The 21,036-nt window shown below is 43.8% G+C and overlaps 1 protein-coding gene across 1 annotated transcript in view; it reads right to left on the bottom strand.

Moving 5' to 3' along the window:
* The window catches only part of LOC137518421 (collagen alpha-4(VI) chain-like), a 267,080-nt gene that overhangs the window by 121,052 nt on the left and 124,992 nt on the right, over nucleotides 1–21,036 (bottom strand). Inside the window, exons 7-10 of the mRNA XM_068236258.1 lie at nucleotides 10,881–11,441; nucleotides 6,895–7,452; nucleotides 4,340–4,915; nucleotides 1,930–2,505 (exon numbers count right to left, since the gene is read on the bottom strand). Of these exons, the coding sequence (XP_068092359.1) occupies nucleotides 1,930–2,505; nucleotides 4,340–4,915; nucleotides 6,895–7,452; nucleotides 10,881–11,441 (2,271 nt within the window). The remainder of the gene's footprint in view (nucleotides 1–1,929; nucleotides 2,506–4,339; nucleotides 4,916–6,894; nucleotides 7,453–10,880; nucleotides 11,442–21,036) is intronic.

Below are 21,036 nucleotides of genomic sequence, written 5' to 3'. Positions count from 1 at the left end.
CTGACTGTGCAGAAGCTCCTGGACACAGACAGAAACTCAAAGCATTTCTGCCTTCAATACATAATGAATAAAACCAGTTATTAATAAAATACAAAGTCAGCTCTCAAAGCAAGAAACTGTACTTTTGGGAACTTGTAATTTCTAAATGAATAATAATACTTATGCACAAATGCAAATATGATAACTGTATGGCATATAAAAGTAGGAAAACATGTTTTTATTGAATATTATGTCAGGGTTTTATACCGCTTTAAGAAAAACGAACGATTATTCCATTTTTCAATAAAAATCTGATTGGATAAGTTGGAAAAATCTTTATATTCCATCTAACGCAATAATCAAATGAAATTATCGGGAAAAAATAAAAAAAATTGTATAATGAATGGGCACTATAAAAGACAGCTGTAATGCATGGCGTGGACTCACAGAGGCCAGTTGACAGTTAAACTGCAGTTAGCAGGAATCCTATACTAACCGACGGTTGCACCTTGAGCGGCGGCTTAGGGGGGGAGTGGGTGGTACAGTTCTGGGAAGAAGCTTAGGATGGCAGTTGTGCTGTGTGCACAGACTTGGGTAGTGTGGCAGTTGTAGTGTGTGATTATGGCAGGAATTCCACAGAATTTCACTTGGCAATCTGGATTCCACATTCTGAGTCAGAATGCCGTTTTCCGATGTGGAAATCAGAATTCTGTGGACTTTGGAAGCTCAGGACTGAAAGTTTCATATACGTAATAAATGTATGCAACATACTGTATGTAAGGAGGTGCAAGGCTGATTACAATAACAGTGCATCACTTGTCAGCTATTTGTATATAATGTAGATCATATCAACATTAAAGGGATACCGTGCAGATTTTAAAATCGCAATTTGTACTTACCTGGGGCTTCCTACTGTCCACCATAGGCCGCGAGGTCCCCCGGCGTCCTCCTGGCTCCTCTCCCGGTCCCACTGGTGGCTCCATTAATTGCCGACTTCCGCCTGAAGTCCCTACCGCACACGTTACGCGTCATCACGCCACTACGCGTCATCATGCAAGCTCGGCGTGAGAGTCCTGCGCATGCGCAGTTCAGAGTTAGAGAACCGCACATGTGCAGGACTCTCCCGTCGGCCAGTGTGATTACGCATGCCGGCTGGCATGGCGGGGACTCATACTGGTGAATTCACCTGGAAATCGCCAATTACCGGAGCCACCAGCGGTACCAGGAGTGTAGTCAGGAGAATGCCAGGGGACCTCACGGCCTACGGTGGGCTGGAGGAAGCCCCAGGTAAGTACAAATTGTGATTTTAAAACCTACTCGGTATCCCTTTAATAATTTTAGTACAGAGATACATCATCCCTGAAAAATGCTTTACTACTTAGGTAAGTTTAGTTTAGGGAGTTAACTTGGGTAGTTTAGGTTAATATTAGGGAGGAACTAATAAGCTGGGCTAGTTTTAGGGTTAATATCAGTTTAACAGTTCAGGTTGTGACCATTCCACTTTTCAGGTTGGTGATTGCTGGCCTGATTAGGAGATATGGTTTCTGTTAAGCATAGTCTCAAATTAAGGTAAGGGTTAGAGAAATAATATTGGTTGCTATTAGGCATAAAGTTAGGGCAAGAGTTCAGTGTTTGTGTTTTAATACTTTATGCTTTTGTTTTCACATGGATCCAGTCAAGTTTGCAATGACTTGACAAAGACTTGACAAAGGTCCCCCATGACATCACTTTTGTATGTGTGTTGTGAACTATGTTTATATTGCAGAATGTAGGTTTAAACCATAAAAAGAGACAAACACAGACACTAACAGCAAAATTGGATGTGCAGATTCAAATGTCAGTAACACTACATCTACAGCTCACACTTAAAGCAAATATTTGACAAATCTACAGAAGTTAATACTTCAAGCAGTTCATACAATACATTTATAGTATCTCCCCTTTGCCTACCTTGGCTGGGCTGATCTCCACGCTCACAGACTTGAGAAACGATCTGCCTCTTGATGGAGTCCAGAGCTTCATAGTTCTCCACCATAAATACATTCTGAGGACTCCCAGCAATCTGGATGAGTTCAAAACTATTTTTGAGACCAATTCCAATCGAGAAGATAGTAATCCCACTGCCCCTCAGTTCATCAGCACCTTCTTGCACTGTATCATGAGATTCACCATCCGTCATGACTATTAAATACTGAGGAATTTGTTGTTTTTTACGGCTTCCATTGGCAGGCTCAAAAAACTGTTTGACAAACGTCAGGCCTTTCCCAGTGTATGTGTTCTGCTTCAGCTGCACAATTCTGTCCATGTGTTGTTTCATAGTTGCGCTGGAGAAATGCTCATTCAGGAAAAATTCCTTTTGTGGATTATCACTGTACTGAGCCACCCCAATGCGTACCCGGTCCTGTGCAATGTTGAAACTGTCTACAATCTCTTTCATAAAAGATTTTGACATGTCAAAGTCGCTTGGTGTAATACTTGCCGAACCATCGATTAGAAACACCAGGTCAAGCGCCTGATGAGAACAAGCTAAAGAAAGAAAGAAGAAAAATTACCATCAAATAACAATACTATACTATATCAATTTTATTATGTCATATGTGTGTAAATGACCAACATGTTTTAATCAAATAATGTTTATAAGAATGGACCGTTTCTAATAGTGCTTGAAGCATACCTGAAGTGACATGTGACATGATGAGATAAACTTAGGTACAATTAGTACTAGCCCTACTAAGAAATTATCTGAAGTCCCTTTCTGTTTTCCAGTACACCAAGGCCAATATGCGATTCACCTTTTCTCCAGAGCTTTCTCCTAGGGGATATGTTTTCTTTTTCTATTTAAAATAACATTTCAGCACTTTCAAATGGAAAAAGTGCCAAAAGGTGAAATAGTCATGTCAAAATTATTCTAGTATTTGCTTGCTTGCTGGTGGTTTCAAAAGCACTATATTCGCTAGTTGTGAAAATATCACCTAGGAGAAAACTGGAATTATTATCTAAGTAAACAAGCTTGTTGAATGCTTATAAAATCAGTCCTGGAAAATAAATAGATGCCAAAACAGCTATATTTGAGTGAGAGAAAGCTTCTGAATAAATATTAGTGCTGGAAAGTTGCAAGGGTCAGTCCGGGTTTTTTTTTTTCTATTTAGAAAAGCAGATTTTTTTTTATGGCTGCTTTTTCGCAATGAAGTCTTAAAGTGAACCTCCAGACTAAAAATCGACTCAGCAGCACTAAAAAGGCTTGGTGTTTCTTTAACAGTTTCACAGCATAAGAACTTTGTTTCTCTTTTACAAGCCTCATTTGTAGCTGCACAGAAGAAAACTGCCCAGGCATTTTCCCCTGATGCTGTGGAAAGCATAATGGGATTTCTGATGTTGTTGTTCTTGTTCTGCTGTTTTGGTGCAATTTTTTTTTTACATTTTGAATTTGACATTTGAAGCCTAGCGTGTGCAGCTGGGAGGGGTAATCAGGACACAGGACAGTTGGAACTGTGTCTCATGCTCCCTGTCACCTCCTTTCAACCAAAAAGATGGCTGCCCCCATGACAAAGATGGCAGTCCCCATGAATCACAAACATTTGCCTGTTCTTTTAAAACAGGGTGTGTAAAAAATTATATTACCTATCTACCGGTATTCTAATTAACATAACGAATGTAACTTAATGACAATATGTTTGTTTAGGCTGAAGTTCTCCTTTAAAGCAATTTACCTTTAGTGAAACACATACTTAAAGGACAACCAATGTGAAAATAAACTAATGAAATAAACAATTTTATCTATTCTTCTCCTAAAAATGACTTTTTAAGATATTCCACAGTTGTATTTTATATTTAAATCCACTTTTTAAGTTTTGACTGTTTTATTGTTTTTGCTCAATTACACATTCATTGAAGTATGCCAGAGCTAAACTATGAACTATTGACCCTTTTATCCCTTTCCAGCTCCCAGAAGCCATTTTCTGCTAGGAAAATGTGCTATAGTTGTAATTTCTTATCAGTGAGGGTCACACTCCTTTCCTGACTCAGACAGGAACTGCCTCGTACATACCTGATGTTTAACTCTTTCAAGCAGAGAAAGAAACAAAGGAACACAACATAGTTATGTGAGTGCTAGGCACTGTACATACACATGCCTATCGCATCATGTCACATGTCACCTTGGGTATCCTTTAATGAACTCATACGTTTATTTTCACTTCAGGTTTGCTTTAAAGCCTTAGGTTAGCTATCATTTTTATGTACTGGATATTACATTGGTATTAATTAGCGTAGTAGAAACATAGTAGAAACAAATATAGCCAACAAGAAGGTAGGGTAAGTTATCCCTGCAATGCTTGCTACATATTGTATTCCTACTTACCTGGTTTAGATTCATCACAAACAATTTGGGTTATATTTTGATGTAAACTTTCCAGATTGGTGTAATTTTCCACTAAGAACCATCTGTCTGGTTGTCCAGCAATCTTCTTAAGTTCATCTTCTTTTGCTGCTCCAACTCCAACAGCAAAGATTATGATGCCATTGTCCCTCAAAGCCTGGGGTACGGTGTCTAGCTTGGGCCTGTCTTCTTTTGTTGTTGCTCCATCAGTAATGAGAATGATAATGTGTGCAACTCCGGTACGACCTCCGTAAACTGGGTCAAACTGACCATGGGTGTATTCTAAAGCTGTAGCAGTATATGTCAATCCTTTCAATCGTTTTAAATCATATATAGCCTTCCTGACTTCAGCTTTGGTAGAATAAGAATTCAAAGAAAACTGTTCTTCTGGAGTTGTACTGTAGGTCACAACACCAAACTGGACATTTTCCTTCCCAACCATAGAGTTGTTAACCACGGCTTCCATAAATCTCTGCGTGATTTTAAACTGGGAAACGGTGATGCTCGCGGAGGCATCCACTAAAAATATAATATCTGCAACTTCTGTCCTCTTACAATCTGTAACATAGAAAATATATACCATTATAGCTGAGATTTGCATGTGGGGGGATTTCTAGGAGACAAACCTAAAGCAAAATGCAAAAAATGTCCCCTTTTTTCACTACAAAAGAGAAAGATAATGGTAATAGCTGTCAGGTTTTTTTCTTACTGTCGGTGTTCCTGCTACATCAGTTATATTCCTGATTTTCATAATATGACGATTTTCTACTGGCCAGAGTTGGGACACTTTTATTTGAACCCCCATAGGTAAAACATTTTTAAAGTTTTATTTTCTTTGATTCCACCCTCTCATCCCATAATACCAATCCTGATTCACCACTCCTCCACGTCATGTTTCTTTCAATCCAATTAGTTCCCAGCCGGGCTGGAACTAAACAGTGCATTTGGATGTCATTAAACAGCAGTGATTGAATGTAAAGCATGAACTTACAACTATCATCTTCATTATAAAATGCTAATTTTATGTACACATAAAGCGACATTCCCATTCAAAAGCAATTGGCTCCAGTTTGGCTCTTATCACTGTGCATATACAGTAATGGGGCATGGTCATTAGGTATGCTAATAAAGACAATTGGCAGGAATCATCCTCAAAAGGAATAGAATTGTGATATTGATTTGCTGAACCTTAGTATTAGCCTATAAAAGCAGGCCTACAATTTAGAGGCATAGAAGGGTATCATGCATGACTAAATAATATCATCCTGATTCAAAACTTCATGCATGACTAAAGTTGGACCTAAACAACAATAATATCGAAACACCATATTTATAAGTTTAAAAGTTAATTGTAATTGCTGTAACTTTCTGTAGACTAAGATTATTTCTTTATTGGACTTTAATTCCACTTCAACAAATACCTGTATATGACATCCCTTGTATTCCAAATTCTAAATGTTGTCTCATTCACTTATACTGGCATAAACATTTACAGTTGACTATTTTAAATTTGCTTTTACATTAGTTGTTGGTAATGCCATTTAATTAGCTGTATTTTATAGGGGGTGATACAACAAGATGGTTATTTACCAACTGAAACCTGACTGATAGTTATAGGAAACTGCAACGCTCTTGATATAATTTTCTTTGCATCGGCATTGATAAATTAGCCCCAATTAAATTGGAAACAAACTTCTACTCTCTGTATTCAAGGCAGCAATCCATGATTTCTAACCCCATTTGAAGCCACTAGGTTTTTTCCACATTTTCGGTATGGTAGGCGGGATGCCTGTAGTGGAATCCCTGTGGGTTAAGAAAACTGCACCAGCACAGGTCCACCATCCATTAAAAATACATTTAAAGTGGTAGTGGGGCAGCTGTGGATCGTGTGCAAATGCTCTGTTCCAATCAATAAACAGTCCAGGTGGTATTTTTTAAATAAAAACTATTTAAGTACCAACAATTATTGAGCAAGATTTTTTGTCAAAATTGTGGCATACGGACGAAATCGTCCATAGGGACGAAACATAATGACTTATTATATAGGGGGACAAAATGGTGGCACTTGTTGCACGGGTGGACATAATGGCAAAACTTGTCAAAGAGAATGACTTGCAAATTTGGATACACGTCCAACTAGATCATAGAGAGAGGTGATAGAAAACAGACCCTTTCAAGGCTCTATATGAAATATTAGAAGCTACACGTGAAAGAGTATGTTTCCAATATATTTTATATATAGCTGATTCAGGTAAAATAATTAAAAAGTAGGTTATTACTGAAAATACTTTTAATTCTGAAATCCCAAATCCAAATCTGTTAATTTGAGGAAATAAAACCTCTAAATTTGAGGTAGATATTACCTCTTACCCCAACCCCCCACCCCTTTTCTGGCTGCTGCATCCAGCCTGACTGAAATTGTTTATATCTAGAATAACAACTATATACAGTATACTACCTGAAGGTGCTTTCAATAAAATATTATTTTTAAAGAACCCCCTTAATACCATAATATAATTCTTACCATTAAAACTTACCATCTTTAGGATTACAAATCTCAAACATGATTTGTTTGTTCAGAAAAGCTAAGGCATCAAAATTGTCCTCAAGAGATACACGATCTTGTCGCCCAGCAATCTCCAACAGCTGTGAGTGGTTGGCATTCAATACACCAATGGCAAAAATATCAACACCTTTTTTTCTCATTTCAGCAGCTGGTTTTGCTACTTGATCTTGAGACTCTCCATCAGTGATTATAATAAGATATTGTTTTGTGTTTGGTCTTCCTCCTCGAGCAGAGCTGAAGTATGGCAATGTGTCTTGCAAAGCTGCCCCTGTCATGGTTCCTTGACCCATTTGCTGGATGTCAGATATGGCATTTTGTATTTCATTTTTCCTGCTATACCTGTTTAGAGGGAATTCTTCTTTTGTTTCAGAACTAAACTGGATTAAACCAATCTGAACATGTTGTGGACCAATTTCAGACAGCTTAACCATGGAATCCATAAAGTCTTTCATCTTTTTATAGTCATCTGGATAAATACTGCCAGAACTGTCAATCAGAAACAGAATGTCTGCTCTCATGTCCTTGCAGGCTAAAGGTAAAAAGGAGATATTCCGTGATATACAAAGATGAATATGCATGCATAATATATACTAATTTCAAAAAGCAATAAAGGAACCAACCAAACGACCCCCTCCCCCCCCCAAAAAAAACAACATAAATTAAAAGTAATAATTTTAAAGTGGCTAAACTTGTACTGAAACAAGAATGTTCACGTGCTCTGTGTAAACTCCTATCCTCTGCTCTCCACTACAGTTTTCATTCTGCAGTGTGTAACGTGACATGACACAGAGCTACATACCAGGCTAAATACATTGCTTCAGTCAGATAGAAGCGGGTATACTTTATGAGTGGAAAAATAAATACAACTGTTTGAAATAATCATTGGAGGAAAGAAATGCAAGGACAAACAAGGGAAGAGCCATTATAATATGGGAAGCGGAAGAAAACAGGGGGAGAAAACATTAGAAAGTGGGGAACAGAAAGAAAGGATGAACAAAAAAAGTGGGAGATCTTAGGACTAAAGAATCAAATAGTATGCGGGTGAACAGAGCAGGAAAAGTCAGGGAGAGGAAAAAACTCAGGCCCAATTCACAATGGCATTAAAAACAGTCCGCTTAGCAGACTGTAACAGAATTGATCCTAATGGATGTGAATTGATCCTATGTTAATCAATAAGCTCCGTTAACATGACTCTGTTGGAATGGATCTGTTTGGGGAGGGAGCGATTTTTCCAGATCAGCAGATCCTATTCACGGCACGCTAATACAAGGGAGTGTCACGGATCAAAAACTGCCCAATAAAAACTGATCCGTTTCACGGATCAGTCTTTACATGGTTTTTGATCCGACCATTGTAAACCGCCCCTCAGTGGAAGTAGATACAGAGAGTGTGAGAGGCACAACACTGGAGAAACACACATACAAGACTCAGAAAGGGAGTAATTAATCAGGCATTATGCAAGATGATAAAATACATCATATATATATATATATATATATATATATATATATATATATATATATATATATATATATATATATACATACGGTGCTGCCAATAAAGTTACTTTTATTCAACCAGCAAGTAATTTTTTGATGGGAAATTATATAGGTGTCTCCTATTGTAGAAGAAAACCCATTTCTCAGCTTTTATTTAAATTTGAGCAAAAAGTGTCCAGTCCAAAATTATTCATACCCTTCTCAATAATCAATAGAAAAGCCAGACACCTGTCCTGGCCAGGAGGATAGTGAGAGAGGTGAAAAATAATCCAAGGATCATCACCAAGGCCATACTGGTAAATCTGGGCTCTGCTGGTGGCAATGTCTCAAGGCAGACAATCCAATGGACACTGCACACTGCTGGGTTCCACGGTTGCAGACCAAGGAGGACACCACTTCTTTAGATAAGGTACAAAAAAGCTTGCTTGTTCTTTGCAAATTCTCATCTGGGCAAAGAAGAAGACTTCTGGTCATTTGTGTTATGGTCAGATGAAACAAAAAAATGAATTGTTTGGTCACAATAATGTTTCCTTCATTTGGCTTAAAAAAGGAGAAGCCTTCAACCTAAAGAACACCATTCCCACTGTCAAACATGGTGGTGATAACCTAATGCTTTGGGAGTGTTTTTCAGCCAATGGACCAGGGAACCTAATTACAGTAAATGGCACCATGAAAAAAGAGCGATACATGAGGATTCTCAATGACAACATCTGGGCACCAATGGACATTTCAGCATGACAATGACCCAAAACACACAGCAAAAGTGGTGAAAAAATGGTTAGCAGACAATAACATTAACATTTTGGTGTGGCCCAGCCAGAGTTCAGACTTGAATCCAATTCAGTATCTGTGGAGGGAGCTAAAGATCAAGGTGATGGCAGGAAGACCCACAAACCTGAAAGATTTGGAGCTCATTGCTAAAGATGAATGGGCAGAAATACCCGTGGAGACATGCAAAAAGCTGGTCTGCAATTATAGAAAGCGTTTGATTGCTGTAATAGCCAATAAAGGCTTTTTCTATTGATTATTTGAAAGGGCATGAATAATTTTGGACTGGACACTTTTTGCTCAAATGTAAATAAAAGCTGAGAAATGTTTTTATTACCACAATAATGCCTCTTGTACATCGTCGTATTATGTTTTGGGAGACACGTATGTAATTTCCAGTCAAAAAATTACTTGCTGGTTGAATAAAAAACAATTTCTTCCATTTCAGGCACTAAACGTGTGGGTTGCTTCCCATGCTTATCTTGCAGTGAATGCCAACACTTGATTAAAGGTACCTCCTTTGGTGAGGGATTTGAGATACAGCATTTTTTAACCTGTCAGAGCTCCTATGTTGTGTATCTACTCGTTTGCCCTTGTGGTCTTTACTACGTGGGAGAAACCACACAGAAGGTGCGGGATCGCATCGCACAGCATAGGAGCTCTGTCAGGAGCAAAACCTCTGACTTGCTTGTAGCACGCCACTGGCACTCTGCAGGCCACAGGGATACTGATTGGAAATTTAAGGTCATTGACCATGTACCTAAGCCCAGAAGAGGTGGGGACAGGATACTGCTCCTCAAAAAACGGGAGGTGATGTGGATAGACAGGTTGGGGTGTTTATACCCAGGTGGTTTAAATAAAGATTTTGACCTTCACCTCTTCTTATGAATTTACAGATTGTGCGATCTGATTGTACATATGGACTCTGTGGAATGAATGGATACAGACAATATGGACTGAATTATGGACTCTGTAACTTTAAAGCTAAGTGTGATACTAACACTTCCTGTTCATTTGCATAGGGGCATGCCCCTCATTACCATAATGCAATTTCCTGTTTGTCAAGTGTATATTAACTTGATTGATTTCATTTGTTTGTTGGCATGGAAAAAGGATGGGGACGACCAGTACTGTCTGCTTGTATTATACGTTTGATGCTCTAAAAAATAGAGCTGTGTGCTGCAAACCTACGTTTCTTTGCTATATATATATATATATATATATATATATATATATATATATATACACCTGAACTACCTTGGAAGCTTGCTATTGAATTCTATATATTAATGGCCAATACTGGCCATAGACTTCCCAACATTCATTTGATTTGACCAACAAACCATATCTCCCTGATCGGAAAACAGTTAGGTAGTAGTGATCATTTCACCACCTTGCTTCACTCAATGTTGATCAGATTCCAGTATAAGGCTGTTAAAAGTTGATCAAAATACCACTACCGCTAGCCTTATACTGAGTGATGCAGCTGTTGATTCTTGCTGATCCTGTCTATGCGTTAATTTTCTTGATCAAATTTCAATGGTAATATGAAAGAGAAATTTTAATTGGTTCGATTTGTTTGGGTGCATTTATTAAATCAAATGTCTCATCAATTAAAACATTTTGCATAGTATATGGCTAGTTTAACACAATTTACTGTACTTCTTTGATCACGTATTAATCTGCTTACCCTCTTGACTACACAGTTCACGAGCCAACTCATGCTTGATCAGATCCAAGGAATCAAAGTTATTGACAAAATACATCTTCTCTTTGCCTCCTGCTATGTCCTCCAGCTGTTCTTCCACAGCATTTTTGACACCTATGGCATATACAGTTATGCCCTTTCCTCTGACTTCTGCTGCAGCTTCAGTAACCCGGTCTTGAGACTCTCCATCTGTAATGACGATCAAGGATTGGGGAACTTTATGTGGTCGCTCACTTTCAGCTTTAACAAAGAGGCTATCCATTGATCTCAGTGCCTCTCCTGTTTGGGTCCCCCCTCCCAGTTGATAGATTTGTGTTATTGCATCCTTTAAGGTCTTCTGTTTTGTGTACTCACTGAGAGTGAATTCAACTCTTGGAGTGTCAGAATATTGCACAACACCAAAGCGCACGCTGTTTGGACCAACCTGGAACAGGCTTACTAATTCAGTCATGAACTTTTTCATGTCATCAAAGTCTTCTGGGAAAATGCTTCCAGAACCATCAATCAAAAAGTAGATGTCAGCTTCTTCTGTATCAACACAACCTAAAAGAAAATACTTAGTGATTACCCAATGAAGAAAATGTTATTATACAGTTGCCCTTGCTGTGTTGTACAATTTGCGATCAAAAGTCAACCTTAATTTTGCAGAATACACAACGGCAGCAACCTAACGCTGGCTTCAGACTACCGGCTGGCGGCAGCAGTGAGGTGTGGTCCAGGAGCTGCACCGCACCACCAAAAACAGGACCTCAGGGATTACCACGTTAGTATGCGGTAATACCCTTCTGGTCGAGATCCAAACAGGAAGTGACACCTGTTTGCCGCACCGACGCTGCCATCCTTTTTTTTATCCCTGCATCGCCATAGACTTACATGACTTCCGGTCTGCCGCAGGTCAAAAAATTTAACTTCGGTCGTATTGTGCTGCACAGTGTCGGTATGAAATTACGGCACCGCACTGGCCCAGTGTGAAAGGGGCCTGAAGTGCATTATACAAGTAATGTGTGCGCTGTGTATATAATGTATGTTCTATTTGCACAACACCCTCTATGTACTTGTACTGGAAAACTTTATGTGCACTGTCTGCATATCTAACATCTAACTCACTATTACACTCTTACAGTTATATATTGGAGGTCAGATAACTGTTATGTGTGACAGGTGATGTGAATGAGCACCTGAAGGGAAGTGATAACAAGGAGTAGCAATATGGGTATGGTGACCACATACCATAAGGATTTTATACCTAAAATGGTTTTTCAGTCTTTGACCCAAAAGAAAAGTGATCTGTGTAAAAATCTTGATTCCCCCAGTCTCATTCAGCTAGTGTGAGAGCTACCATCTTGCAAAATAATACACTGTACAGCAATATGTGTCAGCACAACATTGAATTTTTTTAACTGCCCAGCTTTCTCTCTTTATGCTTATCTATAATCCCTCTGAGCTCATTTGTCCTGCACTCAAAGATATGGGAACAATCTCTCTGCATAATAGTGCCCATACATGGTACAATTTTTTCATTTTTTTTTTCAATTAGATAAGTTTGTTTCATTATTCCATTAGACTGAATATAAAGATTTTTCCAACATGTCTCATCAGATTTTATAAAAAAAACGGAATAATCGTTTGTATTTCTTGATAAAAAAAAAAGATTCTTTTCAATCCGATCAAGGTGTGCAAGTTGTGTAATCTGCCCATTATCCGAGCTCTGCACACTTATGCAGGTAGTCAATCTGGTGCAGCGTCTGCCATTACCTTTTGCTAGTATACTTTAGACTAGCTGCCTCCATGGGCTTCAGTTTGCATTCAAATGCTTAAATAGTAGTTAGTACATAATTTGCATCTGATTTGTATTCAAGGTGTGTATTTAGCGCCAGAGGGGCTCTGCACATCTCTGTAGGTTTTTTTTCATTTGCAGCCTGGAGCGCTGCCCATTGCTTGCTGTCTTTTGAACAAATGTGTATACCATTCATGGCTAGCAGCACCAGGTAAGAATTATGTTTTTAACTTTAGATTAGTGTTCGAATTATGCTTTACTGTTTGAATTATGCTTCACTGCTAGACTAGTGGTTAGATCTCTCCCATGGGGGCACTTCATTGTCGTGGGAGAGTCTAGTAGGGAATAATTTGTGCACAATTTATGCTAAAGCTAACGCTGTAGTCAATCAGGTACAGCATCTGTTTGGAAGCACTGCCATTACCTTCTGCTGTACAAAAAAGTATACTTTAGGCTAGCTGCATCTGTGGGCTTCAGTTTGCATTCAAATTCTTAGAATAGTGATTAGTACATAATTTGCATCTGATTTGTATTCAAGGTGTGTATTTAGCCCCAGGGGGGTGTTCTGCACATCGCTGTAGGTTTTATTTCATTTGCAGCGTGGAGCACTGCCCATTACTTGCTGTCTTTTCAATCTGATCATTTTGTTCGAATAAACTGGAAAATCAAACGTATTTATTGTACCATGTATGGGCACCATAAGGTTGCATGAGAAAATGAAACAAAAATATTAACCCTGTCTGACACTTTCATACAAGCAAGGGTTTGATTAGCAGTGAGAATTGTATTTTATGTATCTATTAGTAGTGATGACTATAATCTGCTAATTACAATTACGCAAAATTTCATGTCTTTTTTCACAATCATAGCCATACGCAATTAAGATTTGGAATTTCTATTGATTTTGCGTAATCCATTTGTTATTTCATATAATTACGTACAATTTTGCATAATTTAGTGTAAAATTTAGCAAAAAAAAAAAAAATATAGCAAAGCCCCCATACATGCTAGTTGCGTGTGGTCCGGTATTAGTCATGGAGAGAATCTAAAGACATAACATCAAAAGATAGATCTATTCACTCTAAAGGCTCTATACAATAGGTATAGATCTATTCACTCTAAAGGCTCTATTGTATAGAGCCATTCGAGTGCAGTGGTGCTCAGCAGAGCTCGAATATTCGAGTAGCTCGAATATTCGAGCTCTTTTTCAGCTATCCGAGCTCGGTATTCGAGCTCCGAATAGCTGTAGCTATTCGAATGGGCTATCCGAGTACACTCGAATAGCCCATTCACTATTCGAGCTATTCGAGCAAACGGCGCTATTCGAGCTCGGTACCGAGCTCGAATAGCGTCATAGCCCAGATTGATGTCCTTAGAGCCAATCAGAGGGCTCCCAGGCCCTCTGACGGCAGCCAATCACAGAGGGGGACCCTGGCCAGCCCCTACCCTATAAATAGCGGCCGCCATGTTCCGTTTCTCCATGCTTGCCTGAGACTTGTACAGAGAGAGAGTTGCTCCTTTGTGCTTTGGCTTAGCAAGTGCTCTATTGTGATCATTTACCTAGCGTTTTTGCTCACCTACACCTGCCATATACACCTATATTGTTGTTAGTTAGATAGACATTGTATTTTAGTTAGTAGCTTGTGTGTTACATTAGAGACAGGCAGCTGCTGCAAGCTTACAGGTTTAGGCCTCAGGGGGGCCTTGCCTCTGTGGGCAGCTGTCCTCTGTTTATTTCTCTCATCTATACCAGTATTTCTGCTGTCCTTTACTAATAGTATTGTAGTTATACTGTACTAGGAGTAGGACACTCACTGACTGTCACTGTTTATAGGCTACTAGCTAGCTCCTGCGTGTGTGCACTCACTCACTGTCTGTGTGTACACACACTCTATTTCCTTCTGATTACTGATAGATTATTGTTAGTTAGTTGTACTTACTGTTACTACTTACTCTTACTGTACTAGGAGTCTAGGACACTCAGTCAGACAGTCACTGTGTTCATAGGCTACTAGCTCCTGCGTGCGGTCACTCACTGTCTGAGTGTACACACACCACCCACACTCCATTTCCTTCTGATCGCTGATTGATTATTGTAATTAGTTAGTTCTACTTACTGTTACTACTTACTCTTACTGTACTAGGAGTCTAGGACACTCAGTCACTGTGTTCATAGGCTACTAGCTCCTGCGTGCGGTCACTCACTGTCTGAGTGTACACACACCACCCACACTCCATTTCCTTCTGATCGCTGATTGATTATTGTAATTAGTTAGTTCTACTTACTGTTACTACTTACTCTTACTGTACTAGGAGTCTAGGACACTCAGTCACTGTGTGTTCATAGGCTACTAGCTCCTGCGTGCGGTCACTCACTGTCTGAGTGTACACACACCACCCACACTCCATTTCCTTCTGATCGCTGATTGATTATTGTAATTAGTTAGTTCTACTTACTGTTACTACTTACTCTTACTGTACTAGGAGTCTAGGACACTCAGTCACTGTGTGTTCATAGGCTACTAGCTCCTGCGTGCGGGCACTCACTGTCTGAGTGTACACACACTAAATTTACTTGTGATTACTACTGATTATTGTAACTGCTAGTTGTACTTCCTGACTGTTACTACTTACTTACTGTACTAGGGGACACTCACTCAGTCACCTCACCAACCAACCCACTCCATTAAAGTACCCCACTTTTCACCCGCCCTTTTAAAAAACTTTTGTCTATACGCCCAAAACATTGAAGATGTCTGGAAGTGGCAGCCAGCGCGGTTTGGGCAAGGGGAAGGGCAGCAAGGGAATCAGGAGGAGAGGGAGCAGCATTGTGGCAAGCCGCGGCCGCGGGCGCGCCACCATGCACAGTTCCGCAGCAGCAGCAGCAGCGTCAGTGGCTAACATTCCTCCCATAGCCACTGGCCGTGGACGCCTTGGGCGCCGCCCAGCAGGAGCATCTGCAACTCACGCTGCAGAGACACAGCAGCAGCAGCGTGTAGCACCTGCTCCCATTTTCCTCCAGCCGGGTCGGAAACGTCCCATTGAGGAAAAGGATGCAGACACTGTGGTGCAACTCATGACGGAGGATGAGCAGCCCGCCATCAGCTCTGCATCCGAGGCCTCCACCCTCACCACCACCACCACCCCTGTTCGCAGCAGCCGCCCAGCAGGGTCTGGGGAGGAGGCCAGTTCACCGTCACTCGCCGACCTGTCATTCAGCAGTCTTTTGACTCCAGGCATCATGAGTAAATTGTCTGCTGTTGTTGGCGATCTTGAGGAGGAGATGCTGATGGGCACTTTGGGGGATGAGGGATTGGACAGCAAGACTGTGGCGACAGTCAAGCAGCCCATCCATGCATCAGGAGAGGAGTTTGGGGGGTCCTCATCCCAGCAGGACATGTTTCAGGAGGGGGAGGATGATGATGACCCGGTGACAGACAGAGACTGGGTGCCACCACCTCCAGGGGATGTCGTCCTCAGCAGCTCTGAGGAGGAGGAGGAGGATGCGCTTGTGGGCCTTGCAAGGAGGCGCATCATTGCAAGCATTGGCAGCGTCCCACACCCTGCTGGTGTCTCAGGCTCAGCAGCAGCAGCATCAGCCAGTACCACCACCAGCCGCACCCAAGCCCCCCCCCCCAACCACCACAGGGAGACAGGCAGCAGCGCTTCCATGCCGTAGGGGGATGTTTCTGTCACCAATCTGGCGCTTTTTCACCATGCCCACTGTGTACAGCAAGTACGCCACTTGCAACCACTGTCAGCGGAAGTTGAGCAGAGGTGCAGACCCCTTAAAGTTCAGCACCAGCTCGCTCATCAACCACCTTGCGGCTAAACATTTCCACCAGCATGAGGAGTTCCAGAGGCTGAAGGCATCTGGTGCTGGCAGTGGCACCACACCCATCACTGCACAGCCTTCAGCAGCAGCAGCAGCAACAGCAGCCACCCGCCCTCCTGCTCCTCCAGCAGCACCAGCAGGAGTGCGGAAACGCACTGCTCCTCCCCCCTCTGCAACTCCTGCCGCCGACACTGAGGCCTGTTCTGGCAGCCAGTCCTCAGTGGCCTCCTCTGCTGTGTCTGCTGATTCCCGTGTCAGCAAATGGCCACGCCAGAGCCTTTTGAGCGAGTCCTTCCAGGGGGTGGTTAGGGCTCTGCCTCCCAGCAGCCGTCGCGTGCGGCAGCTGAACGGCTTGCTGGCACGGGCCATGTGCTCCCAACTCCTGCCGTACACGCTCGTGCAGGAGGGGAGCGACATTCGTGCGCTGCTTGCTTGCGCAGCCCCAGACTGGCAGCTCCCCAGCAGACACTTTTTCTCCCGCAAGGCCATTCCTGCACTGCACCGCTTTGTGATGGCCAATGTGGAGCGAGGGCTGGAGCACGCGGTTGGTGAAAGGGTCCACGTCACCATGGACTCCTGGAGCAGCCGCTTCGGGACAGGCCGCTACCTGTCCTTCACTGTCCACTGGGTCAGCTTGGTGGAAGGGGGTGAGGATGGGAGAGCAGCAGCGGGCACAGCAGCAGCAGCAACACAGTGGGTGGTGCCACCCCGCAGGGTCAGGGGAACTGCAGCAGGTTCCTCCGATCCTCTGCCATCCTCCGGCACACCTGGCCAAACCCCCCGCCTCAGCAGCAGCGTGAAGGCCCGCCACTGCCAAGCGCTGCTGCACTTGGTCAGCCTTGGGAAGACCAAGCTGACGGCAACCCATGTGTTGGCCAAACTACAGGAGCAGGAGAGGATTTGGCTGACCCCCAGAGGCCTCAGAGTCGGAGAGGTGGTGGCCGACAATGGGGCCAATCTGGTTGCCGCAATACACAGGGGAAACCTGACCCACATCCCCTGTCTTGCCCACGTGCTGAACCTGGTGGTGCAGAAGTTCCTGCGCACCTACCAGGGGATGGGCGAACTGCTGGAAACGGCAAGGAATGTTGTGCGTCACTTCCGGCGCTCGGCTGCAGCCTGTGCGAGCCTGGAAGACGTGCAAAAGGAGCTGGATCTGCCACGCCATCGGCTGATCCTTGACGTTCCGACTCGCTGGAACTCCACCCTGGCGATGTTGGAGCGTCTGGTTGAACAGAGGCACGCTGTCAAACAGTACCTTGCCCTGGCCACTGTTTCCGCAGCTCTGAGAAGGGACAAGACCAGCAACTTCCCGTCCATCGTCCCCGATGATGACTGGAGGCACATGCAGCAGGTGTGCTTAGTGCTGGCTCCCTTCCTGCAGGCCACAAACATGGTGAGCAGGGACCATGCTATGGTCTGCGAGTGGGTGCCCCTGGTTTCTCTGCTGAACAGGGCCCTCGATGCTTTGCTGGAACAGGGAGCGGCAGCCTTGGACCAGCAGGAGCGGCAACCAGCTGCGCAGTCCACCTCTGAGGGGGAGGAGGAGGAGGACTTGGTGGAGGTCCCTGACCTGGCTGCTGATGAGGGGGATCAGCAGCTGAGTTGGTGCGGGGGTGGAGAGAGGATGAGGCAGCAGAGGAGGAGGATGAGGACAGCACTGACGTCGATGTGCCAGCAGACGTGGCCCGCCTCTTCCCAATGGCAGCGCACATGCTGACGTGCCTGCGCAGGGACCCCAGGGTGATCCAGATGAAGCAGAGGGAGGACATCTGGATCAGCATGATGTTGGACCCACGCCTCAAGGGGAAGTTGAGCCAGTTCCTGCCGCCTGCAGGAGGAGACCCAGCGCAACAAATAAGGAGCTTGCAGCAGGCCCTTGTTGAGCGCTTGGAGGAAGCCTTCCCCCAGCCTTCCACCCCCACTGTCCAGCAGCCAGCACAGAGGCAGCAGCAGGTGCCTGCATCCAGCAGCAGCAAGCGCCCCACAGACCTGCTGTCTCTCAGCCACGAGCTCTACAGGACTGTAGAGGCTCCGGCAGCAGTGACTAGAGAGGAGATGCATGCAGCAGCATCCTCCTCCGGTCACAGCCAGCGCCTGACCCGCATGGTGGCTGACTACATGGGGTCGTACAGCGGGCTTGACAGCGATGCCCCTGTTGATCCCATGGAGTATTGGGTCAAGCGCATGGAGATCTGGAGCGAGCTGGCGCAGTACGCCCTGGAAGTGCTGTCCTGCCCCCCTTCCAGCGTGCTGTCCGAGCGCTGCTTCAGTGCAGCTGGTGGCGTGGTCACCGAGAAACGCTCACGTCTGTCTCACAAGTCTGTGGACAGACTGACGTTTCTCAAGATGAACCAGGCGTGGGTGGAAGGCGAGTTCCTGGCCCCTGTTGTCGGCGAGAGGGGGACATGAACTGGCTGCCGGAACCATCGTTAATGTGCCTTACCACCCTTTACCACCTCCTGGCTCCTGCTCACTAAGCCAGCCTGGTTCACTTTGACTATTACGTCGCCTGCAGCCACACATTTTACACCTACAGTGGGCTGCTGTGTACTGCCCTTCTGCTGTCTGTCTGTGTTTCCCACTGCCAGGGTACACAGATGATTTACCTTCTGCTGCCACTCTGCCACCAGCTATTACGTCAAACAATAGCTATATTGGTTGCAAAACCAAAAACCAAAAAAACATAAAAAAAAAAAAAGGTTTAATTTTTCTGAGGTGCCCGGGTTGAAAACTGTGTTGTCCCAGTTGTGTATTGGACACAATGTGGGCTGCACGACCGCTGTCTGGGACCTCCTGTTGTGTTTATTTACAGCCCTGGTATCACCGCTAGGTACCAGGGCTATTATGTCACGCTGCCTACCTGCTGCCACACTCACACTGCTCCTCCATACCTCCTCCTGCTGCTGCTGCTGCTGCTGTCTGTCTGTGTTTCCCACTGCCAGGGTAAACAGATGATTTACCTACTGCTGCCACTCTGCCACCAGCTATTACGTCAAACAATAGCTGCTCGCCTACTCCTCCATTCCTCCTCCTGCTGCTGCTGTCTGTCTGTGTTTCCCACTGCCAGGGTACACAGATGATTTACCTTCTGCTGCCACTCTGCCACCAGCTATTACGTCAAACAATAGCTATATTGGTTGCAAAACCAAAAACCAAAAAACCATAAAAAAAAAAAAAAGGTTTAATTTTTCTGAGGTGCCCGGGTTGAAAACTGTGTTGTCCCAGTTGTGTATTGGTCACAATGTGGGCTGCACGACCGCTGTCTGGGACCTCCTGTTGTGTTTATTTACAGCCCTGGTATCACCGCTAGGTACCAGGGCTATTATGTCACGCTGCCTACCTGCTGCCACACTCACACTGCTCCTCCATACCTCCTCCTGCTGCTGCTGCTGCTGTCTGTCTGTGTTTCCCACTGCCAGGGTACACAGATGATTTACCTTCTGCTGCCACTCTGCCACCAGCTATTACGTCAAACAATAGCTGCTCGCCTACTCCTCCATTCCTCCTCCTGCTGCTGCTGTCTGTCTGTGTTTCCCACTGCCAGGGTACACAGATGATTTACCTTCTGCTGCCACTCTGCCACCAGCTATTACGTCAAACAATAGCTATATTGGTTGCAAAACCAAAAACCAAAAAACCATAAAAAAAAAAAAAAGGTTTAATTTTTCTGAGGTGCCCGGGTTGAAAACTGTGTTGTCCCAGTTGTGTATTGGACACAATGTGGGCTGCACGACCGCTGTCTGGGACCTCCTGTTGTGTTTATTTACAGCCCTGGTATCACCGCTAGGTACCAGGGCTATTATGTCACGCTGCCTACCTGCTGCCACACTCACACTGCTCCTCCATACCTCCTCCTGCTGCTGCTGCTGCTGTCTGTCTGTGTTTCCCACTGCCAGGGTACACAGATGATTTACCTTCTGCTGCCACTCTGCCACCAGCTATTACGTCAAACAATAGCTGCTCGCCTACTCCTCCATTCCTCCTCCTGCTGCTGCTGTCTGTCTGTGTTTCCCACTGCCAGGGTACACAGATGATTTACCTTCTGCTGCCACTCTGCCACCAGCTATTACGTCAAACAATAGCTATATTGGTTGCAAAACCAAAACCAAACAAACCATTAAAAAAAAAAAAAGGTTTAATTTTTCTGAGGTGCCCGGGTTGAAAACTGTGTTGTCCCAGTTGTGTATTGGACACAATGTGGGCTGCACGACCGCTGTCTGGGACCTCCTGTTGTGTTTATTTACAGCCCTGGTATCACCGCTAGGTACCAGGGCTATTATGTCACGGCGAGCTGCCTGCCTCATTGACTGCCTGCTGCCACACACTCATCCTCCTCCTCCTGCTGCTGAATTTACCTCCTGCTGTCTTTGTGTTTCCACTGCCAGGGAGCACATACAATGGCGCTTCCAACATGCGTGCGCCCACCAGCTATTTGTTACGCTCAAAAATAGCTGCATTTCTTTAAAAAAAAATTGAAAAGAGAAATACGTGAAGAAGAAGAAGACGATATTGAAAAGGAAGGA

This window comes from Hyperolius riggenbachi, chromosome 5 (assembly GCF_040937935.1).
Source record: "Hyperolius riggenbachi isolate aHypRig1 chromosome 5, aHypRig1.pri, whole genome shotgun sequence".
Taxonomy (NCBI): domain Eukaryota; kingdom Metazoa; phylum Chordata; class Amphibia; order Anura; family Hyperoliidae; genus Hyperolius; species Hyperolius riggenbachi.
This window is presented reverse-complemented; position numbering and strand designations above follow the sequence as displayed.